General features: G+C 39.6%; 3 protein-coding genes across 3 annotated transcripts; 2 read left to right on the top strand and 1 right to left on the bottom strand.

The window, feature by feature from the left end:
- Positions 1 to 1,469: 1,469 nt before the first annotated feature.
- On the top strand, positions 1,470 to 12,815 carry LOC125236456 (collagenase-like). The gene is made up of 8 exons (XM_048143267.1): positions 1,470 to 1,520; positions 2,294 to 2,333; positions 2,647 to 2,803; positions 3,500 to 3,672; positions 5,243 to 5,344; positions 6,490 to 6,635; positions 8,844 to 8,952; positions 12,617 to 12,815. The coding sequence occupies exons 1-8, from the start codon at positions 1,470 to 1,472 to the stop codon at positions 12,700 to 12,702; spliced, it is 864 nt and encodes a 287-aa protein (XP_047999224.1). The 3' UTR covers positions 12,703 to 12,815.
- An 825-nt stretch (positions 12,816 to 13,640) lies between these two features.
- LOC125236458 (protein gar2-like) lies at positions 13,641 to 15,960 on the top strand. Its single transcript, XM_048143268.1, has 3 exons — positions 13,641 to 13,952; positions 14,196 to 14,251; positions 15,663 to 15,960. Exons 1-3 carry the CDS (start codon positions 13,702 to 13,704, stop codon positions 15,911 to 15,913), a joined length of 558 nt encoding a protein of 185 aa, XP_047999225.1. The 5' UTR covers positions 13,641 to 13,701; the 3' UTR covers positions 15,914 to 15,960.
- A 3,638-nt stretch (positions 15,961 to 19,598) lies between these two features.
- Positions 19,599 to 24,744, bottom strand: LOC125236643 (apolipophorin-3-like). The gene is given in 5 exon segments (XM_048143522.1): positions 19,599 to 19,781; positions 21,287 to 21,445; positions 22,222 to 22,305; positions 22,307 to 22,426; positions 24,688 to 24,744. Coding segments are annotated over 5 exon segments (555 nt in total). The 5' UTR covers positions 24,730 to 24,744; the 3' UTR covers positions 19,599 to 19,631.
- Positions 24,745 to 25,243: the final 499 nt, after the last annotated feature.

A 25,243-nucleotide genomic window follows, 5' to 3' on the forward strand; every position in this document is an offset into this window, starting at 1 on the left:
CGCTGCTGATATCACCAAAAGCATCAAAAACTGCAATTATCACCTATACGCAGATGACGTTCAACTATATTATGCAGCCCGTCCAAGTCAGTTCGATGAGGCGCTACAAAAAATAAGTACAGACCTGGAAAATATCTCCACTTGGGCAGATAATAACGGATTACTGTTGAACCCACTTAAATCAAAGTTTATGATACTCGGATCCAAAGTACAACTCTCTAGGATTTTATGTAATGAACCTAAAATTTTTATAAGGGGTTCACTGATCGAACGCGTAGACGAGGCTAGAAACTTGGGATTAGTCATTGACAACCAGCTGAGGTTTGAGAAGCATATAGGAGAATTAGTGAAGTCGTGTTTTTTTCGTCTTAAGGTCTTATACCAAGTACGATACCTCTTAAATGAGGAAATTCGTAAGTTGTTGTGCGAATCGCTGGTACTCTCTAAGTTAAATTATGCAGACATTGTGTACGGGCCACGACTATTGGAAAAAACTCGTCGTCTTATCCAAAGAGTCCAAAATGCCTGTTTCCCTTTTTGTAGCTCAATACCACCGAGAACACACATTACACCATACCTTAACAAAGCATCCATATTAAACATGTCCTCACGGAGGCACTTACATCTAGCTAGTCTCTTATTTGGCGTTTTGAATGACAAAAAGCCCCATTACTTATTCTCTAAAATACGCATATCCTCTTTCCATGAACGACATGGTACACGGTCTACCAGGCGATGTCTCCTAGAAGCTCACCCTCACAAAACTGTTGCTTTTACAGGCTGTTTCCGGTATCTCGCAACCAGGTGCTGGAACAATATCCCGCCCCCGATTCGTCAAATTAAAACTAAATTTACTTTTAAACGTCATTTTAAAAATATCTTTTAGAAAAACAAAGTTTGGGTATCCCTTATGGCTACCTGGTTGCAGATTACCGGATTTAGCTTCAGGTTTAGCTCTAGCTGTAGCAATTATTTTACTATCTATCGATCTAACAGATCAAACACACATTTCTTTTCATCATAGCATTCATCTCACTCGTTTCATAGGCAATTATTTATAGATATTTTAGGTATATAATTTCATCTCTTTACAATATTTCTTATTCAATCAATTATGTGTTATCGTGATCTGATCCGGTTCCGGCAGAATATCAGTGCTGCTGCCTCAGGGCGTAGCGTAATACTGAGCCGTAACCCTTTTGTCTTGTTGCGACGCGCACAGTATGGTACGCTATGGTAAAAATCTGTGTAATTTCCTGTTTTCCAATTTGCTTATTATGTATTCTAATTCTTTTTTGTAACTTATTTCTTTTGTGTATTCTGTGTGTATTGTGACAAACAAATAAACGTATATCTATCTATCTATCTATCTTTATCTTCTAATCCTTGATTATTCGTGTACGTCATGAAAGATTATTTTAAATTAATGAACTTAATTGAATTGACTAATAGATTGATTAGTTGCCAAAATGAAATCGTGGGGTGTGATAGTGTTTTTGGTGGCATTAGCAGGAGTTCAGGTAATGGTTACCTAATTTGATTTATCTCTCGTGTAATATTGAAGCCCAAATATACCAATATTGAACCACGAAAGTCCTAAAAGGTTCGAAAAGTCAAATCTTGAGCGTCAAGAGGGTTTCAATGGACGAAGGGTTAAATATATGCCACCGAGTGAAACACATTTTTAAAAATAATTAAACTCTGTTTGACCCAATTGTTGACTGCTAGAGAATGCCTTTTAGATTTAAGTCGCCAACTGTAAAATGTTTGTTACGTTGTGAAAAAAAAAACTTTTTATGGAAAATTTAAAAAAATGCAAGTTTTTATTTAGAATTCTCACAAATTTTAATGAAGGCCTAATTTCCAACGGCAAACTAGAATAACCGTAAAATGTAAAATTAGCGTCAAATGTAAAATAAAAACCGGTCAAGAGCGTACGCTCAGTGCAGGGTTCCGTAGTTTTCCGGGTACCCTAAAAACATTTTTTTTTTTTACCACTTTATCGGCGTGATTGATATACATATTGGTACCAAATTTCAGCTTTCTAGTGCTAACGGTCACTGAGATTATCCGCGAACGGACGGACGGACGGCAGACAGACATGGCGAAACTATAAGGGTTCCTAGTTGACTACGGGACCCTAAAAATCACGAAAATATGTCTAATTTGTTATCACTAATAATTGTCACCAATTAGCTGGATTACTTATCACTCTTATCAGTATTTTATCTTGTTAATTAAAAAATAGCGATTGATAATAATTAAAATATATTGATAAGAATTCATATTTTAGGTATTCGCGGACGACGCTGCTTTCATTGAGAATGCAAGAAGTAAGTATCTACATCTAATTTATTTATTTATTTATTGGTAAACAAAAATGGGAAACAAACAGCACTCAAGATAGGAAGCCAACTCTATTAAAAAATTTGACATAATTTGAACTGGTTGTGACACTACTGTTTGAGTCCTTTATATTCCTGCATACAGTTAAGTAACAACAAATGATAAAAATTCAAATTTTCCAATTGCACTTATTTTTGCTTTTTAAAAAACTACTTATTACCTTTCGCGTTCCACGTTGCAAGGGCATTACATTACTTAACAGGCCTTAACACTAACTTATAAATATTATACTTACTTCAGGTCCTGCCCGCATTGTGTCTGGATGGGAGGCCGAAGAAGGCCAGATCCCGTGGCAGCTGTCCCTGCGAATGGTGGATTCAACGGGAGCCGTGTCTTCATGCGGCGGCTCCATCATCCACCCTGAGTGGGGTCTGACTGCCGCCCACTGCACTGCTAAGTACGTAGTTATTCCATCATTATAGTGTTCGTATTAAGAAATTGTTTCAAGCATCTGAAACACCAAATGCTTGGCGCCATATCCGAAAGAAGCAACTTAAGTCTGCTTAACGACTAATGTAGCTTTTACGCTGCTAAGTATTAAATTGTCAGTATTATATATTATGTTGTGGGCATTTTGAACCACTTAATGCTGACTGCCTTAGGGCCACTTGCACCAACGAAAATGGAGGGTTAACCCGAGCCACCCAAAGGTTAACCCACCATTTTATATGGAATTTGACAGAGGATGACGGCCCACTAACCCTCAGTTAAGTGGTTGGTGCAAGTAGGCCTAAGGCAATGAATGAATGAATTAATGGAGCAGTATTCGAATTGTAATTATAATTTCATCAAACACAAACTTTCGTTTTTTACCGCGTTGAGCGAGCGCAATGAAATGTCATCCATAGGTAGATCCGGAATGCCCAATAAGGTACAAGTTATGAAAGAGGTGTAACGAAACTAGATCTCAACGATATCGATATTAATTTGTACGGTTTCTCCACTACCTATGTTTTATTTCGCCAAAAAATACTTTTAACTCTCAAATTATTTGTCGTCTATCACCATTTACCTTACGTCCGAAATATCTCCCATTTAAAATGAAAGTGACAAAATACAAGTCATTCATTCATGATTCACATTTCTGTTCCAGTCGCGTGACCATGGTGCTTCGCGCCGGCGCAGTCAGCCTGCTGCGCCCGGAGCTCATCTTCGAGACGTTCGAGTATTTCAACCACCCGCTATACATCGACGCCATTGCTGCATCCAAGGTCCAGCCGCATGACATCGCTATACTTAAGTTCCAACGCACCATCACCTTCTCTGGTAAGCATCTTCTTGTTCTTAATCGTGCGCTTTTGTCAGAGAGGTCGTGGTCACTGGTCGAGTCTAGTGCCACTGCTTCTCTCGTGATGCGGCGCCTGGCAGCGTTTTTTTTTGGCAGAGCAGACAGGTTTACGCTGGAGTGCATCACAGATTTGATGTTCACAGATCTGTTCATCGGGTTAAAGAACACCCACGAGATCTTTTGCCCTAAACTTTCCAGTTGATCACACTAAATCAATTCGTATGCACTATGGGTGACATTTAGACAGCAGCCATCCTCACATCGATGCCCGTAATTCGTAATTTCGTAATTCGTACGAAGTCCAAGCTCCAGCGAGCGTAGCTCTCTCTTTAACGTACATAAGTACGTTAGAACAGACGCATCACGATTGAACAAGCGCCGGACAGTCCTAAAGTTACGATCAATTAATATAGTTGTAGGCAATTTAAGACTCGTCTGTTTTATTTTAACCAACCAAGGCAATTTGGTGGGGTTTCCTTTATCTTGCAGAATATCGATTGTCCGAAATACATTTGGCATAGCAGCTTTCGCAGATTTTTTTTTACGCGAATGATACTTTTGCATAATAGTGCAGATAGCATAACTGTCATGTCGCATATCATTCGTTTGGCAGAATTCTGGATAGCAGAATACTAATATTGTCGATTGACAAAAGATATTATGCAAGATAATGGTAATCCAATTTGATGGCCTTACGCTGATGGACATCTTCCCTTCAACCTGACTGAAACTGAGATGGACTATAAACCTACATTATTTATTAACCGCCTTCCAAATCTCAAAGGAAGGGGTTTTCAATTCGTCTGTTTTTTTTTAATGTTTGTTCCTCGATATCTCCGTCGTTACTAGACCGATTTTGATTTTTTTTTTTATTGAATGTATATGCATACAGATTGGTCCCATTTTTCTCAGAACCCAGTTCCGATGATGGGATCTTGGAGAAATCGAGGGAGCTCCTCAAATCTGAAAGGCATACATATGGTGATTTTTATGTTTTTAAAGGAACAGCATACATTTACGTACGGAACAGTGATATTTGGTGCAGTGGAACTCCTGATGATGGTCAGAATGGAACTCCTCAAATCTGAACAGCACACTTATAGTGACTTTGGTATTTTTATAAGAACAGCATGCACTTACGTCCAGAACAGTGACATTTGGTGCAGTGGAACTGCTGATGATGGTCAGAACGGAATTCCTCAAATCTGAACGGCACACTTATAGTGACTTTGGTATTTCTATAAGAACAGCATGCACTTACGTCCAGAACAGTGACATTTGGTGCAGTGGAACTGCTGATGAAGAGTGAGCCGCCCCTGGTTAGAGTTCCGTTCTGATAATCATTCTCATCTGTAAGTACTTCAGAATCATCCAGATTTCAAAATTGGTTCAGAAATGACGGAGATATCGAATAACAAACATTAAAAAATATACAGACTAATTGATAACATAATCCAACATTTGAAAGTATTTATCACCAAAACCCCAAAGGAAGGCGGTTTTTTTTTTCTTAAAAATTATGATAAAGAGATTTGTTGATCTTTTCAGACCGTGTGCAGCCCATTAGAGTGCAGAATTCTCTGGAGAAGGACCGCAACTACAACGGCGTAAGGCTCGAAGCCTCTGGATGGGGACGCACCTGGACCGACGGTAATGGCTAGGATATATATATTCCTACAATTTGTTATCAAGTAATCATAATAAATAATAAACATTGCACTTTCGTTCTCGTCTACACTAGGCTGTGGCCGATTACAAGAAAAAAAGTAATTTTTCGATATATAAACGCCAAGCAAACCAACCGAAAAATAAAATCGATCGAAAAGAATAATCTGTGAACACTCGAGTTTTTTTATCCATACTAATATTATAAATGGGAAAGTGTGTGTGTCTGTTTGTTTGTCCGTCTTTCACGGCAAAACGGAGCGACGAATTGTCGTGATTTCTTAAGTGGAGATAGTTGAAGTGATGGAGAGTGACATAGGCTACTTTATGTTTCTTTCTAACCCCCCACTCCCCTAAATTAGGGTGTGGAAGTTTGTATGGAGAATTCCGCAATTTTCGAATTTAGCGCGAGCGCAGCCGCGGGAAAACGCTAGTTTCCTATAAATGATTGCCCCTTTAGGCCAAGCAATATTATCGCTTAAAAGACTTAAACTTTTCAGTGCTTTTCCTTCCTTATCAAAGAGTAAAAAATATCCTAAGAGGATATTGCTTCAAACAATTTTTGTGGCCTTGTAACAGATTCATCCACATAATAGGCTACTTGACCCTTTTTAAAGTCAATTTTATTTTATTTATTACTGTCCAATTAACCAAAAAAAAATACTACCATATTTTATTACGACTTGAAAACCACAAAAAAACATTTATAAAGTTTACTTTAACTTAATTAGGCAAAAAACATCATTAGCCATGTTAATCTATAGATTGTCTGCGCATGACGTAAATCGAATTGAGCACAAAATTTTCTGACATTTAAGTTATGAGGCATAAAGTTTATCATGTCAGTGATTGACTCGGCATGAAGTTAAGTTAGGTTCTATGACGTCACTGTACACGTCTGGTCTGACAGCGTTTTCGGTGGCCAAAGATAAAATAAATATTACACACATTTTTAATCGAAAATACGTAACCACCATATACTTTTAATACCAAAAATCTATAAAAATTGGTTTCTTATATCAAATACTACAGGAAACAATCATTTCTTGTGCCTATTCAATAATAAACCTACTTCGCAGAATCTGGTCCAGAATACTCTAATCACATCTAACAGTTCTATTAATCCTCAGGAGCTGCTCCCGAAAACCTGCAGTGGGTGTACCTGAGCGGCGACTCCAACGAGTTCTGCCGTTCCGCTTACAACGGCAGCTCCATCATCGTTGACTCCACCATCTGCGCTAGCGCCTACAACGTCACCAGCCAGTCTACCTGTCAGGTAAATCATTTTTCATTGGTAAAGGTACTTCAAAGACGGAGGAGAAAATTGCATTTTATCCACAAGACTGCAAAGCAATTTCATAAAAACTTAACTATTCATGTCCCTCGAACTTTCTACGCAGAATTTTCTTTATAAACGTTAGAGAGATCGTTTGTACAGAAGAAAGCTCGCAAGCTTTCATCTGATAATGACAAACAGGACATGTTTCTGACTTCTAACCCCCTAAGTCCCCTAAGAATACTCATTTATTAACCGACTTCTTTACTGAAAATATGGTGGTCCCATATTAATCTGGAGCAGTTCTGATGAGGGAACTCCTCAAATTTTAAAGGCACATGTATGGTGATTTCGGTGTTTTCTTGACAAACTTGAGCAGTTTCTTTCGAAAACAAGCACTTTCATAAAGTGGACTTGATGATGATGATGATTTCTTAAACAATTACATGTTGACCGATTACTCCAAGACCCGTAGACCCGTAGAGACCTCCAAGGTGGTCCAGTATTAATTTGGAGCTGTTCTGATGATGGAATCTATGAAGAGTTGAGGGAACTCCTCAATTTTTAAAGGCACGTGTATGGTGATTTCGGTGTTTTCTTAAGTAACTCGAGTAGTTTCTCTCGAAAACTAGCACTTTTATAAAGTGAACCTCATGATGATGATTGTTCTTTTTGAAGTCGGTTGTATTTTTAACCGACTTCAAAAAAGGAGGAGGTTCTCAATTCGACTGAATGTTTTTTTTTTTTTTTTTTTTTTTTTTTTTTTTTTTTTTTGTATGTATGTTACTCGATATCTCCGAGAATCGTGGACCGATTTTCAAAATTTTTTTTTTGATCGAACGGGTATAACCCCGAGATGGTCCCATTGGCACCAAGTCAGGGTCTGATGATGGGATCTTGGAGAAATCGAGGGAACTCTTCAAATGTTATAGGCACATGTAATGTTTTTAGTGTATTTTTCAAAGGTACACCAGTATTTACGCCTGACGGTAGTAATTTTATGTGGCTGAGCTGATGATGGAAGGTCAACTCCTCAATGGTTAGGAGTTAAAGGATAATTCTTTCACTACTGTACATATATTCGGACTGATACATATAATGTCACTAGGAACCACTAAAAATCAACAAATAAATTAACTTTTTAACAAAAAATAAAACCGCCTTCAAAAATAAGCGCGTTACAAAACACGGAGAAACTAAAAAGCAAAAAATAATAAACCTTTGAATTCAGATTTCTTATCGTATTGCAATAATCTAAACATCCAAATCAATTATTTTTGGAGTCGGTACCAGCCTGTGTATGGTTGGGTGGGGCAAACAGGCAATAGCAAGGCGACGAACAGGTCTGGTACCGACCACAAAAATAATTGATTTGTTTATAATTTGGATGTTTAGATTATTGCAATACGATAAGAAATCTGAATTCAAAGGTTTATTATTTTTTGCTTTTTAGTTTCTCCGTGTTTTGTAACGCGCTTATTTTTGAAGGCGGTTTTATTTTTTTTGTAAAAAGTTTTTATATTTTTAGTCAAGGTGACTAGTATACATATAAGCGCTTTGGTTAACACTAATGCTTGTGTGTGTATGCTGAAAATTAATGAAATGAAATTTTTACAAGGCTGAATTTGTAATTTTAATAGTTCAAAATTATATTTTACATCGTTCGTTCGTTTTAAAGGAACTCGGGACTTGAAAGGCTTAAGATGTGCATTAATATTCTAACGAATAAAAAGCTTGTAACTTTGATCGCAAGCAATTCACTAAGATATCAAACTGGTATGAAAATGATGACCGTGGGTCAATCTGATTTGGTATTTTAAATCTAGAAGTATAATATGTATCTAATGTATCCCATTGAGTCTGGTCTCATTAGCTCATTACTAAACAAGTAGCGATGTGTACAAACTCTACAAATAATTAATAAGTACCTATATATGACATACTCTTATAATCTTTAATAAGTATGTATGACAGAATATTTTAAAGGTTTCTCATGAATTTTGTATTAAATCCTCCCCCTCCACACTCCTTTTTCTGTGTATTTAACACAGCAAAAGGGAATGTACAAGTTTCTAATGGGGTGGCAACGCGCATGTGACACTTTGAGTTGCAGGCGTCCATAGGTTACGGTGACCGCTTTCCATCAGGCGGGCCGTACGCTTGTTTGCCACCGACGTAGTATAAAAAAAAATGTGTCTATTTTCACAGGGTGACAGTGGCGGTCCTCTCGTAGAGTTAGAAGAGGACGGCAAATACACGCTCGTCGGAGTGACCTCCTTCGTGTCCGCACGAGGCTGCCATGTTGATATGCCTGCTGGTAAATCATCTAAATATATAAAAGAAGAAGCTGACTGACTGACTGACTGACTGACTGACTGACTGACTGACATATCAACGCACAGCCGAAACCGCTGGTCCTAGAGATTTCAAATTTGGCACGTAGGTTCCTTATATAGTGTAGAGGAGCACTAAGAAAGGATTTTTCAAAATTCACCTCCTAAGGGGGTCAAATGGGGGTTCAAAGTTTGTATGGGGAAACAAGATTAGTTTGACTATTTTATTCGAAACTTCACAGGAAGATTCCTTAAGACATATGACTGAATACGTGTTTCAGGTTTTTTTTAAATTTAACCCCTAAAAGGGTGAAAAGGGGGTGATACAGTAAAAAAATCAATATGGGTATCGTTTTTATGGTTTATCGGGTCGCTGATCACGATAAATACAACGTTTTTAAAATCTAACGAGGCGGAAGTGAAATACCTTCTCCCCTGTTGTGGTGCAATGGGGTTTAAATATCAAAAAAATATATAAAAGAAGATATTGACTGACTGACTGACATATCAACACACAGCCGAAACCGCTGGTCCTAGAGATTTCAAATTTGGCACGTAGGTTCCTTATATGGTGTAGAGGAGTACTAAGAAAGGATTTTCCAAAATTCACCTCCTAAGGGGGTCAAATGGGGGTTCAAAGTTTGTATGGGGAAACAAGATTAGTTTGACTATTTTATTCGAAACTTCACAGGAAGATTTCTTAAGACATATGACTGAATACGTGTTTCAGGTTTTTTTTAAATTTAACCCCTAAAAGGGTGAAAAGGGGGTGATACAGTAAAAAAATCAATATGGGTATCGTTTTGGGGGTGGGGATGGGGATGGGGATGGGGATGGGGATGGGGATGGGGATGGGGATGGGGATAGGGATAGGGATAGGGATAGGGATACGGATAGGGATACGGATAGGGATACGGATACGGATACGGATAGGGATAGGGATAGGGATAGGGATAGAAATAGGGATAGGGATAGAAATAGGGATAAAAATAGGGGACGGAGACGGGGATAGGGATAGGGGAGGGACGGGGACAGAGACGGGACGGGAACGGGGACGGGGACAAAGATAGAGATAGGGACGGGGACAAAGATAGAGATAGGGACGGGGATAAGAATAGGGATTGGGGTCGGAATAATCGGTCGGCAATCGATATCTAGGCAGTGTAAAATGCAGGTGGCTCAGTGGGAAGGTATTAGTAAGTAGGCATCGGCGAGTATCCTGCATCCGTAATAACTATTACATTCAATGTGCTGTAAGAAGATCGTTGTTTGCTTGCCTTTTATATGTTTACGTTTGCAATAAGTATAAGCAAAATGGAAAAAAATGTAAGCGATAATGCAAGGAAGTACTTTTTACCCTACCGACCATAGCGTCGAGATACTGGCTATGTGGGTTGTATGAAGTTTCCCCAGTATAAATATTTATATAGGTAAAATACATACATATTCGTACCTACTACCTACGCTGTGGTCGCTGTGTAACAATTATACAATCATTGCAAGAATTTCTTTAAAAACAATAGGTGTAAGGTACAGTCAGCCAAAACCGGACCGTACAGCAAATAGATCAGTTACAATGGCCCTCCAGTCGAGAATTGCCCCGCTTTACCTTAATCGAAATAATCGCGGACAGATGTACCTACAAAGAAACCTACGGATCCAAATGAAAATCTTATTTTTTGTAAACGTTTCAATAAGAATACTTTTATTACGCGGGCGAAGCCGCGGGTAAAAGCTAGTTCTAAATATTTTAAATACCCACATACAGACAGGTGTAGTGTGGAGTTGTGTCTGCTCGTTCACTGAAAAGATCGCTCATATAAATTGTGCATATAGCGTACAGTAACGTTCGCTCGTTAGTACCGAGAGCTGGCCCCGTAGCCGAATGGCATTTCTCCGACGCCAAACGAAAGCGATACGCCGCTGGCTCTGTCGCGCCAATACGCAAGCGCGATAGAGATAGATATCTACTAGCGCTTCGTTTCGTGAGCGTTTCGTGAGCGATTGTGCCATTCGGCTAGCCACCCTGATCGGCCGTTTTCGCGCGCTCTCGGTCCGAGTCAGTCGGTTCTAGGTAGTTCGGTTGCGGTCGGATCACACGGATCGCTTTGCTGTCATTGTCACTCCTCGGCTCTTCGCTCCTTTCGCTGCCATTCTGTTGCGCGTGTGTGAGTGTACTAAATGTACTAGAGAGCAGAATCATTTGGGAGTAGTTCGGTCTAGTACAGTGCAGGGAATCGTGTCTTTTGTACTATTAGTACATGTCCTACACAAGCCTAGTGTAGTGCGAAAAGATTTGCCTTCGTGTTGTTACGGAAACGTACGAACGTGTCATGCTATTTCAGTCAGTCTCAATACAAGACGTACTGACAGTGTCTGATAGCATGGCAAATACGAACGTTTCCGTAAAAGTACGAAAGAAAATCTTTTCGCACTACATCTAGTATCTTAGTAGGAGGTAGGGCATAGCGAATGATATTCCGCTTTGTGTGGTAGGGCACAGCACAGCGGATATCGTCTCGCTCGAATCTAGAGCAGAGCCCAACTGGGGAAGCACCTCCGCCTTACAGAAGACCGCAGCCAAATAGCACTAGACCCTACTCATAGTGTTGTGTTCCTGTCGGTGAGTAAGGCTGCCAGAGCTCAACGAGGGTGCGGTGTGCTGATGACGGGAGGACTTACGGAACTAACTTGTTCCGTTTATTGTCCTTTGAGTCGTCGGCAACCCGAACCCTCCTTGGAACTTGTACACTCCTTTTTGCTGTGTACTTAACACAGCAAAAGGGAATGTACAAGTTTCTAATGGGGTGGCAACGCGCATGTGACACTGTTTGAGTTGCAGGCGTCCATAGGTTACGGTGACCGCTTTACATCAGGCGGGCCGTATACTTGTTTGCCACCGACGTAGTATAAAAAAAAAAAATCTAGCTGTAATTCTGTACAGGTTATTGATAATTCTGATACACAGGTTAATGGAAGTAAATGCATATGATGTAGGTACTATTGCTTCAGGTGGGCCACATGCTTGTTTGCCTCCTGCAAACCGACATGTTATTAAATAGTACAATGTGTTAAGGGCGGAAAGTGAAGGATTACGAACGAGAGGCTGTTTGAAGCCCTCCGCCTTAACTCGAGTTTGTAATCCTTTAGCCGCCCGTGATATATATTATGTTTATATGTTTGATATGTTTTCCATCAATCACACTTGCGAAGTAATAACCAAATTTTAAACTAAATGTATTGAAATACCTCCGCCATCTTGTAATTTTTGACAGGTCGTGGAAGACCCCACCCAGGTATTCACTTACCGCCCTAGGGCGGTAAAATATCTCATTACGTATCAGTATGCAGGCATGTAATAACACCGTTTACGAGCGAGTGTGATGAAAAAAGTATATCTATCTAGGCGTGATCACAAAATATAGCTTACTTTACGCGTCTGGCTCTTGTTCCGCCCACCAAAAGAACAGCAGCTGACGTTCAACAAGGTGCAATGTATCTCTTAGTCTCTCTTCGAGTTTTCTGTAATGCTACGTGTAGAAATCTATTGCTGATTCATGACTCCAACATTTTAAATGAGTATCATTAAAACAGGTTTCGAATTTGACTTTCTGTGAATTTCCATGATTAAAAACGCTTTCTTTTCAGGTTTCATTCGTCCCGGATATTATCACGATTGGATCCTCGAAGTGACCGGCATCAACTTCGACTGGGTCCCTGAACCAGGGATGTAACGGATGTGGTTTTAACGGAACCGGAAGCGGAAGCGGAAGTTTTGAATTTAGTTTAACGGAAGCAGAAGCGGAACCGGAACCAGAAGCGGAAGTTATAGATGTTAAAAACGAAATGAAAAAATACCACATAGGTATAACATAAACCAAAACTACTTAAATTACCTAGAACTTTTAGGTGTTTACTGTTCAGTCTGTAATTAGCAGTTTGTAATCAGCCTTTACGGCTCAGCCACGACATTGGTCTAAGCGCGACAGCGGTGAGCGGCGGCCATACATTAGAGCGAGACACAGCGATGGGACTTTTCATTCGCACGTATAGCTGCCGCTCACCGCTGCCGCGCTTAGACCATTGTCGTGGCTAGGCCGTTAGGCCCACTTAGGTTTTAAAAACGAAAAGAAAAGTTACCTGATATTTTATCTTAAGTATATCATTCATTACAATCCAAAAATTTAAATCACCTTGAACTTTAAGATGTTTAGTTGTTTAGGTAATCACTAAAAATCACATAAGAATCCTTTTAAACCTTTATTATGCCGTAAAAGGTTTTAGAAACGAAAAGAAAACTTACTCGTAGGTAGTATATATAATACAATCCAAAACTAACCAGTAAAATTATATGTGTACGTAATTGTTAGTACACAATTAAAATTTTAAATTAAATGGAGCGATTATAAAAGAAGTAAACTCTATTTAATAAACAAAAGCTTAGCAGCTTTATCTCCCGGCAGTTTGCTTCTAAGGGGATCGTAGATAAGCCCTGCACCACTGAATAGTTGTTCACTCGCTACTAACTAGGTGGACAGGACAAATATTGGCGCGCAATGGAATGAAGCGATTGATGTTTAGTATCGCAGCACGTGGCAAGCGGAGAGATGAGCGAATGACAGGTATAGACCTGTTGGTCTTTGATGTACGCCGCTCATGTCCCACCGTCGCGCTAGGTTCCGACATCCGCTATAACTTCCGTTTGAAAAATAACAGAACCGGAACAGAAGCGGATGTGTAAAACAAAACGGAAGTTCCGCAGAAACGGAAGCGGAAGCAGAGCTCCGTTACATCCCTGCCCTGAACCACCCTCCGAATCTAGCTCCAGTGAGTCCAAATCTAGCGAGTCTAGTGAAGAAAAATCTGAATCGAGGGAGTCTTCGGAATCTGAATCTAAGGACTCTTCGGAATCAAAATCTAGCTCTGAATCAGAATCTAAGAACTCTTCTGAATCCGAATCTAAGGACTCTTCTGAATCAAAATCGAAGGAGTCTTCTGAATCCGAATCCAAGGACTCTTCTGAATTAAAATCTAAGGACTCTTCTGAATCAGAATCTAAGGACACCAATGAAACTGAGTCGAAGGAAACTTCTGAGTCAAAATCTAAAGAAACCTCTGAGTCAGAATCTAAAGAATCCAATGAGACCAAATCAAAAGAATCTTCTGAATCAGAATCTAAAGATACCAATGAGAGCGAATCCAAACAGATTTCTGAGTCAGAATCTAAAGAATCTAATGAGACCAAGGAATCCTCTGACTCTAAAGACACCAATGAGTCACAATTAGGGATTGCAATCCGGTCTGATATCCAATCCGGCCGGATCCGGCCGGATTTTGGTCCCAATCCGGCGGATCCGGCCGGATCCGGCCGGATTTGCCTTGAGGATTAAAAGTACCCAAATAGTAACTTTTTTTGTATGTTTTCAGCATAATATGAGAAATATGATTGTATTTTGCTTTACGATTAATAAACCAAAAGCTGAAAGCTTAGAAATCAACATTTTTACCAGGTAACAAGTAAATTTTACTAAAATAATCAGTCGCAAATAAAATTCTTTCGTTCTTTTTAAAGTTTCATAGGATAAAAAAATATATTTACTGTATTGTTTTACAGTAATGCCTTTAGAGCTTTTAAGATACAATTAAGAACGGACATTATAACATTACCTACATGCATTATGAGATAACTATTTAAAAAAAATATAATTATGTTGTTATTTTACAGTTGACTTTTCTCACACGCAAAGAAGAACTAAAAAAAACTACAGTAGCTAAATTAAAATCATCAAGAGTAATTGACCTTATTTGCTATCGCTGAAACCACAATCTTACTGGATACCTTTTAAAAATGTTCATATTTAAGATTTGAATTGTTTTTTTATGATTCTTGTAGCAATTTGCCCTCATACTTCTTATATCATGCGGAAAACGTTATTGTTCTTGTAGTCCTACGTCACCACAGAGATGCAAAGGGCCTTCTAAAGCTCGCGCCATGCATTCTATCTTTAGCTACCCTCGTGGCCTCGCTCCAGCTCGACCCGGTCGCTCGTAGTTCATCCTGAACGGACCGCTTCCATGAGTTACCAAGGCTCCTTCCAGCAGCAGGCGATTTCCAGCCGAAATAAATGGTTGCGTTATTTCGTTAGAGGGAACTCTTGGAATTGTGTGCTACCAATGTACTTTTTGTGTCGCGGTTTCCTCACTAATGAGTGTTTGCTGGCATATACTCAATAGGTCTTGATTTCGAATAGTGTTTGACCAAAACACGCGAAGGATCGACCTCAGTAACATGTTAATAAAAGTTTTGTTGTATGGCCCTTTGTCACTCTCCACTATTCCACATTTTGCATCCAAGCAAACAATTGCACAGATTTCACTACAGATTCAAAGACGGAAAGTTTGACGCGTCACTTGAGCACATCATTTTATACTTCCAAACGGCCTAGTAATACAAAAAACGTACGTTCTAAATTATGTTTTGATTGGAAATCAGACCAGATTGCAAGCCCCTGTTGAGCTACGTTGAAATGTTAGCGTAAAGGTTATTTTTTGCACTATTCTAACATATTAAATTACATTACCGGATCCGGTACCGGATCCGGCGAATTTCACCGGATCCGGTAGCATGAAAAAATCACCGGATCCGGCCGGATTACCGGATCCGCCGGACCGGATTGCAATCCCTAGTCACAATCTAAAGAAACCAATGAGATTGATTCAAAGGAAACTTCAGAAGCCTCCAAAGAGACCGTTGAAGTAGAATCGAAGGAAACATCCGAAGCTCAAGAAACTGAAGAAGCTAAATCTGACGAAGAAGCTGTTGAGGAATCTAAGGAGACCGCTGAGGCAGTTTCTGAGGAAACGAATGAAGAGACGAGTGAGGAAGTACAGTCTCGCCTTTTCTGGTCAGTCTTCCGCGGTGCCTCACCTTTGGGAACATTTTAAGTTCAAGAAGAGTAGAATGATATAAATAAAATGTTTAATAAAATGTGCTTTAAATCTATTTCATTCCCTCTGTCCTCTGTTATTGTTAGTGTCCACGGGCGGCAGTAATAGCTTACCATCAGACAACTAGACAAGACAACAGCTGCTCGTAAATCGTAGAAATGTCCAGAAAAGTAACAGATGATCAAGAAATTTGAAGTACTTAGCTTATAAAGGAATTAAGTAGGGTAACTTCAGAGAACGAGGTAATTTTCAAAGTAAAGTATCTCGAGAATTGGAAAATTTTGCTCAGAGGTCGCCTCAACTACAGAAGACTTAAGAACAGTATACCTCGAATCATATTTCGTTGTATCTTCTTCTTTCATGCGGCCCCTGCAAATGGGGCTGTTTAGTGTGTTCCTATTATTTTGCGCAATGGATTCCCAAAAGGCAGCAGCATTACCAACCCTGTGCATAATTCGTACATTGCTATCCCATGTATAATTAATACCTTTATCTGATACCATATCAAAAAACAATTTGAGATTATAACATCGGTGTTTACATATGTATAGCAATCATTTGTGTTTATAGCAATTATGGTTTCTTTAAACTCTGATAAGAACAAAACGATATCAACGTAATAATTAATCAATTCAAAAATATAATTAGCAAATTCTAGAAGCAGCAATAAATATTCATTGTCGGGGTGGGCAGAACACGTGATGCTAGTCTAGTCTCAGTGCCCCTCTCGACAAATTATGGAGTTGAAAGAAAACGAAACTGAAATTGCAGTTACAGGTTGCCAGCCCATCGCCCACACAACATTGCTTGTATAACTTTTGTTTTAATTAGTTTAAAATTAAAATCTCTTGATTTTTTAGGAAATTGAAAGGTAAATCCAAACACGTCAAATTTATGTATTATGTAAGACCCTTCCACGCACTAGTATCGTAATGTACTATTTTGTGATCTACATGCGTATATCTCGAAATGGTTTATGGATTTATATTGTATTAAAATGTTGTCAACTGAGGCTGGCTTTTTAGCCAAGCGTACAAACATTGGCTCTCTGTATTATTTTATACTTTTCTCTTTCTATCGCTCGTACAGAAGAGCGTGACGAAGTCAAGGATTGTACGTTTGGCTAGAGGCTCAGAGCCTCTCCAATAAGTATATATTTAAAGGCGATATGAATCTCTATTAATTATTTGGCAAGTAAGTAGTATGATAGTCTTAGATATTCATTTTCTTTCGACGGCGCGGCGCGCGAACTCCTTTGCAATTATTTTCGCATACAGGTAATTGATCAAGCCCTAGTGGCCTGGCGGTAAGAGCGTGCGACTTTCAATCCGGAGGTTGCGGGTTCCAACCCCGGCTCGTACCAATGAATTTTTCGGAACTTATTTGCCAGTCGCTTTTCGGTGAAGGAAAACATCGTGAAAAACCGGACCAATTCCATTAAGACCTAGTTACCCTTTGGGTTGGAAGGTCAGATGGTAGTCGCTTTCGTAAAACTGGTGCCTTCGCCAAATCATGGGATTAGTTCTTCCATGAGCCGCAAGAAGGAACGCAAGGAGGATGATGACAGCTGGTTGACCAAATGCCCCATTGTATTGAATCTCGCACCGTCTGAATCTTGGGTTCTCGCAATGTTTATGTCGCATTGAAATGGCCAAAACAGAGATTTGATCAAATCTCTATGGGATATGATCAAATCACGCAGGATGTCAAAATTACGAATCTATTTTATCATTTCTCTAGAAAATTTCAGTCATTTGACAAAATCTCTGACTCTGTTTAGTGAAATCACAAAATCGGCCAACAGACTTGACACGTTTTGTCATTTTACTAGATTTGTTTAGGAATTTGATAAAATCCGTGAACCACGACAGTAAGTTGACGAAACGAGCTTATAAAGTCAACTAGTTTTATCATTTCGCTAAACAAGTTCAGTGAAAAGAAAAAATGTTTTGATCAATAAGAAAATAAATTTTTTTATTAAGCAGAAACGTCTGCTAACGATTCTAAACATTTTTATATTAAAGGAAAAAATGGAAAAATTTACGCTTCCGGCGGGACTTGAACCCGCATCCTTTTTGCAATCCGTGCAATGCTCTTAACCAATTGAGCTACGGAAGCCACGCCGGACTTCGCAAATCTTTCCATGCCTTTCCTTTTGTACACACGTCTTGGGGGGTCATGTTTAGAATCGTTAGCAGACGTTTCTGCTTAATAAAAAAAAAAAATTAGTATGGGTTAGCACATTGTTACTGGTGAATTCTCAATATAACTTGAGACTCCAGTGCCGTTACAAGATGTAATAGTCTGTCGGTAGATGGCGCTAGACGTCACCCCAAGACGTGTGTACAAAAGGAAAGGCATGGAAAGATTTGCGAAGTCTGGCGTGGCTTCCGTAGCTCAATTGGTTAAGTTAAGAGCATTGCACGGATTGCAAAAAGGATGCGGGTTCAAGTCCCGCCGGAAGCGTAAATTTTTCCATTTTTTCCTTTAATATAAAAATGCAATAAGAAAATAATTTAAAATGAAACATTTTTAGCTTTGTTTCTTCACTTATTCTATTTTTTTTTCTTATTTATCGAAAAAAAAATTGAAGGTCAGATAGCGGGGTAAAACGAGTGCTATAAATAATTCGCCCGCTGATTTTACGAGTGCAGTCAGTCAATGCGGGACAGCTTGTGGCGAGCTGTTAGGGAACAGCGACCTCACGTACCCAAGTGCTCCTGGGAAGCTCTGTTAGATTTAGATTCCATTAACTCTCAAATAGTCCTTACACTGCTGCCTCTGCATTCGTCCCATGACACAGACAAGGGCAGCATCTGCTCGTTGTACCCCATACATTTCATTAAAGTGCCAAAAGGGCCTCTACATGTTGGCTTCAGTTCCGCGCTCGCATCCCAAAGGTCCGGAATACCCTATGGTTTCCATGATGGGATAGACATGTATTATATTCTTTGATAGACGTACAAATAATTATGTTTCAGTTTACAAACACCTAGTATTTGATTAAAATAGCTGGTTTTAAAAAGAACTTTAATACCTTTTTTGTCATTTGATTTTACCATTTCACTAATCTATATTTTTTTAATCTAGTTAGAGATTTAATCAAAACGAGTGACAAAGGCAAGAATCTAATAAATCAAATTGGATATATTAGATTCTTGCCTTCGTCAATTCACGAAACCAGTTCAGAGATTTGATCAAATCACCATATACCAGTTGAGACTTTATCATTTCCCTAAATTTGTTTAGCGAAATGTTAAAACTAGTTGACTTTTTGAGTTCGTTACGTCAACTTACTGTCGTGGTTCAGGGATTTTATCAAATCCCTAAACAAATCTAGTGAAATGACAAAACGTGGTGTGTCTATTGGTCGATTTTGCGATTTTACTAAACAGAGTCAGGGATTTAGTCAAATGACTGAAATTTTCTAGAGAAATGATGAAATGGATTCGCCATTTTGACATCCTGCGTGATTTGATCATATCCCTTAGAGATTTGATCAAATCTCTGTTTTAGCCATTTCCCTGCGACATTTACATGAGCCCTAATGTAAGGGGCACCTCTCAATGAGACTACCCCAGGACCAAGATAAGTGGCGAGGCCAGGATGAAGGGCGGCCTATGCTCAGCAGTGGGCGATTAGCAGCTGCAATGATGTAAGGGGTTGAAAGAATACTACATACTTTAATATAGGGATACTGATAGTTTATTGCATCTTATTGCTTGTTGACGGCTTCCTGCACCTTCTTCTGCACAGCCTCGGCTTGCTTCACGAAGTCGTCGTAGGCCTGTTTCAGCTGGGGAGCCAGCTTCTGGTTGGTGACCTCAGCGTTGCTCTGGACCTCCTTGGCGAGCTTCTGGGATTCCTGGAGGAAAAGAAGATTTTTTTAATGAAAATGAAAATGAAATATTTATTTTTCAAGTAGGCATATTACAATGCGCATATGAACGTCAAATAAATATTGAGTAACATTTTACAAGCACTGGTAGCCGTAAATGCGTGCGACTTTAGTTCCGGAGGTCGCGGGTTCGAACCTCGGCTCGCCCCAATGAGTTTTTCGGAATTTATGTGCGAAATGTCATTTGAAATTTGCCTGTCCCTTTTCAGTGAAGGAAAACATCGTAAGGAAACCGAACTAATTATAAGGTCTAGTTTACCCTTCGGGTTGGAAGGTCAGACGACAGTCGCTTTCCTAAAAACTATCTTGGGATTAGTTGTCAAAGCGGACTCAGGCTCCCATGAGCCGTGGCAAATGCCGGGATAACGCAAGGAGAACTGTTAGTTACACAAATGAATACCATTATCTGTTAGTTATACAAATGAATTTTACAATTACTGGGATTCGAACCCAGGACCATCGGGCATAGCAGGCAAAGTCCGATGCCGATTAGGCCAGAACGGTCGTCATTTATATCTTAGCCACATTTAGAAGCTACCATAGGTTTTTGACGTCTTATAATACTTTACTTGATAGCGTAAATGTCACGACCCAGAGCTACATGAACTTTCATAGGATATAAGAACAAAATGAGCAGACGGATTACGATTAAAGCCGCCCATTGACACAACAGTAAAAGAGTTGGAAGAGGGTTGTCGGTTCTTATGATGGGTGTTCGTTCCTTTCTTGAAAGTCATATCAGTCCAGAAACAGAGACCCAGTTTAGGGTGAGTAAGTTTCTCGAGAAACGCCCAGCTGCCTTCATATAGTGGTTTAACTTAATATGTTGGACGGTTTTCTACACAGACTGCTGCTTGTCGCCGTCTTCTCTGCTTCAGGACCTTGGTCTTGAGAGGTATTTCTTAACCTTTTCCCACAAGGTTTATTCTACAGCTGTGCTAGTTAGGAAGTTCTCATTTCTCAATCACTTGCCAACCTTCGTTTAGAGGTGTAATCTAAAATCTGGAGCAGTTATGTACGTGGACGGTCTTCTGGTTAGCCTGCTGCAGCTTGTCGCGGAGGTGGGCGGCCTCCTGCTTGACCTCGGGGTGCTGTCTGCGGAGTTCGGTCACCTGCTGCTCAATCTGCTGCTTGCTCGCTCCCGGGCTTGCTTGGTCTAGCCAGATTTTATTCCACAGCTATACGAAACAAGAAGTCTCGACCAGCTGTCAGCCATCATACAGTGGTTTAACTTAATACGTTGGTGTATACCTGGACGGCTTTCTACTCATACTGCTGCTTGTCGCCGTCTTCTCTGCTTCAGGATCTTTGTCTTGAGAGGTATTTCTTAACCTTTTCCCACAAGGACCACTTCCTGACTAGCACAGCTGCAGAATGAAGTCCAATTCTGCAGCTGTGCTAGTCAGGAAGTTCTCAATCACCTGCTAACCTTCGTTTAGAGGTGTAATCTAAAATCTGGAGCAGTTATGTACCTGGACGGTCTTCTGGATAGCCTGCTGCAGCTTGTCGCGGAGGTGGGCGGCCTGCTGCTCCACCTCGGGGTGCTGTCTGCTGAGCTCAGCCACCTGTCGCTCAATCTGCTGCTTGCTCTGCTCCAGGGCTTGCTTGGTCTTGCCGGAGGCATCATTGATCTGCAAATAAACTCTTAATGAGGATTTAATAGTTAATACACGGTGAAATAAAAAGGATCGTTCAAACTTTACATATTGACTTTTGAGGTCATAATGAACAAGATTTATTATGGGGCCAATGCCGACATCGCAAAAAAAAGTTGTTCAATATGACCTCAAAGTCACGCAGCTCTTCCAGGGGTAACAACACCGAAAGACAGTCGCTTCCGTGTAAATAAAAGAGATGCTATGAGCGCGTTTGTTGCAGTGTTATAACCTTAACGTGTCTGTTTGTCTGTATATCTATCTGCTGTCTGTCTGTTTGTCTGTCTGCCTGTCTGTGGCATCGTAGCTCCTGAGCAAATGAACCGATTTGGATTTAGTTTTTTTTTAAAGTTGATTTAGTCGAGAGTGTCCTTAGAGTGTTTGATGGAATCGGTCCACTATGTTTTTTTAAATAGATATTTTGTATTTTGGTTATATTTACAAGGGAGCGACTATTTTTTGCTCGTTTCGTCGATAGCTAATCGCTTATTCGCTTTTGGTGGGATTAGTGCTTTAGTGTCCCACTGTTGGACAATGTTTCTATGTCTGGACAATGTGTCTATGTCTGGACAATGTGTCTATGTCTGGACAATGTGTTTATGTCTGGACAATGTGTCTATGTCTGGACAATGTGCCTATGTCTGGACAATGTGTCTATGTCTGGACAATGTGTCTATGTCTGGACAATGTCTCTATGTCTGGACAATCAAATGTGTCTATGTCTGGACAATGTGTCTATGCCTGGTACTTACAGCGCCCTGCAACGCGTTAGAGAAGGAAGACAGCTGGGCGAGCACAGAGTCGGAGCTCTCCTTGAGCGACTTGGTGACCTCCTTGGGTATTCTTGCTGTTCACGAGCGCGTTGAACTGCTCCGTGAACGTCTTCTGGAAGTCTGCTGCGTGCTTCTGCAGGTCTTCCAGGGGGTTGGTCTCGCGGCGGACCATGCGGGCGTTGGCCTATGGAGAAGAGTAAGTAAGTAAATATTCTTTATTGCACCATTTTACATGTAAAATATGCAGAACTAGCTTTTGCCCGCGGCTTCGCTCGCGTTAGAAAGAGACACAAAGTAGCCTATGTCGTATCCAGTCCTCAATACTTTTTACTACCTATAAACCATAGAGGAATAAGTAAGGGTTATTTGTATAGGAATAGTTATAGTGACATCTTGCGACAATCACGCGTCAATCACGCGTCAAACGTCTGTCTGTCTGTCTGTGTGTGTCTGTCTGAGGCATCGTAGCTCCCGAACGGATAAACCGATTTAGATTTAGTTTTTTTAGACGGGAGTGTTCTTAGCCATGTTTCATGAAAATCGGTCCACTATGTCGTGGCCAGGGGTTTCTTCACAAATTTTAATTTTTTAAACCCCGACGCAAATTACCAGAGGCCGAGGTAGACCAAAGATGAGATGGCGGAAAGACCTGGACTCATTTTGTGGCGGCTGGCGAGAGCATGCACAGAGCCGTGACGAGTGGCGGAAAACAGGGGAGGCCTTTGCCCAGCAGTGGGACACATTATAGGCTATAAAAAAAAACCCCGACGCAAAAACGACTGGGTGTTAAAGTATAAGTTTGTGTTGTCTGTCTGTCTGTCAGTGGCATCGTAGCTTTCACACGGATGCACCTATTTAGATTTCGTATTTTATGTTTGAAAGTTGAATTCGTCGGGAGTGTTCTTAGCCTTGTTTGATGAAAATCTATGTCGGTCTAAAATAAATTATTTAATTTAAATTTCTTTTCAGTACAGATGGTGAATGGACAATATATAAAATGTACGCGCAAATTCGCACATTTTTTACGCACTAGTGCGAAAAGTGCTTCATTATATGCCAGGTCGAAACTTTGCAGGATGGCCATCTCTACTGTAAAAAAACGTCGTACGATAGCTATTAAATACTCAACGTCTAGCGAAAAGGAAATTCATTTTAGATTACCTAACTCGTGTCGATTTGAAAAACACGAGAAGTGCTTCTTCGGTCGTGCCATTTTGAAAAATTTATCGCCACTCGTTTCGAACTTCCTTTTTTACGCACTTGTATCGTAATGTACTATTGTATGTTTGCCGATCAGTCCATAATAAAAAAAAATGTGTAATGTTCAACATAAACAGTAAAATTCCAGTCAATTTACAGAACAACTCAATTCTATTATCTATTCTTAAGTATAAGTATCACAATTTCGAAGTAGGTACCTAATACATGCAATCATCATGTAACATGCATAGGGTGCATTGGGGTAATTTCGAAAGTCGTATAATTTCGAAAATCACATAAATAAAAATCACCATTATATCTATCAGATCAAGATACCCCTTTCGAAATTTCTGTACTTACTTCGAAATTACCCCAATGCACCCTATAGGTTTTGATAGTGAACCTTAGAACTATGTACATACATAATATATGTTTTAACTTTTAAGTAAATAAACGTTTTTAGACTGTATTGTTAATATCTGTATTTTTTTTGATACTACTTAAATTAAATTAAATATTTAGCAAATTTGAGACGTTTGGACTTATGACTAATTTATGGATTTCCCTTCATTTTATAGGTTACTTACCGTTAAATTTATTTTCACCACACCAACTGGTAAAGGCTTTCTTTGCTATTCGAAAACAGATAGCAAAATTGCATTTTATCCACAAGGGGGCAAAGTAATGTCATACAAATTTTAACTCGATGTCTTAATCTGGCTGCTACATTTTACCTATAAATGATGATTTTGAATCATAAATATTGAATGAATTGATGGATTTCATTTATTTTGATGTTTTATAGTCAGTATTTTGTTCGTGTTGGTGTGGTGAAAAATTTTGTGTTTCACTCGGTGGCAAAGTTTGTTTAACCTTTGTGCCTTGATACCCTCGCAACGCTCAAGATTCCACTTTTTGAACCACTCGCTACGCTCGCGGTTCAATATTGGAATCTTTCGCTTGCTCGGGTATCAATATTGGCACGTGCGGTTAAACAACTACTTTGCCCCCTTGTAAAACAAATAACTATTTCAAGTTAAGGTATATTTCTTATGCTCATATTGACTTATATTCTAAACTTGATAGGGTTCTAGATTTAATTTATTATTAATCATAGATTTAGATATTTAAGTATGTATATGTATGTATTAATTGCTTTAGACCTTATTTTTAAATTTTTTAAAATTCTATTTAATTACAAATAATAAATTAAAGCAATGTAGGTATAGGTAGTTAGGTACTCACCAAAGCCAAGAAAGCAACGAAAAGCACGAATTTGGCGGCCATTTTGTAATGTCAGTCGCTGAGCTCACTCCCACAAAGACTGATGGCTCCAGGGTTGCACCGCGTTATATACCCAACTTTATTTGCTTATCTGTACATATACACGCATTACGTCTCACACTGACCAGTATAACTATAACCATAAACTTTAATATATATATAAACCTGTGTGCGTAGCCGAATGAACAAACGCTCACGAAACGCTCACGATCTCTTTCGTAGCTATCTATCTCGCTCTTGATTTTTTTTAAATTATAAATGGGCTTTCTCTTGGCCACAGACTAGCCAAAGGCAAAGACGTGGCCTACGATGGAGTGAGCTCGCCCAGAAGATGCCTGTTCACTCTTGATTTGAAGGTTGCCGGGTTATATGAGCTCGGAAATATAGCCGCCGGAAAGGAATTCCACTCCTTGGCAGTGCGCATAAGAAAAGAAGAAGCAAAGCGCTTCGTATTGGCGCGACAGAGTCAGACTACCTTTCTGCGGCGTTTCGATTTCGTTTCGCGTCGTAGAAATGC

This window comes from Leguminivora glycinivorella, chromosome 19 (assembly GCF_023078275.1).
Source record: "Leguminivora glycinivorella isolate SPB_JAAS2020 chromosome 19, LegGlyc_1.1, whole genome shotgun sequence".
Classification (NCBI taxonomy): Eukaryota; Metazoa; Arthropoda; class Insecta; order Lepidoptera; family Tortricidae; genus Leguminivora; species Leguminivora glycinivorella.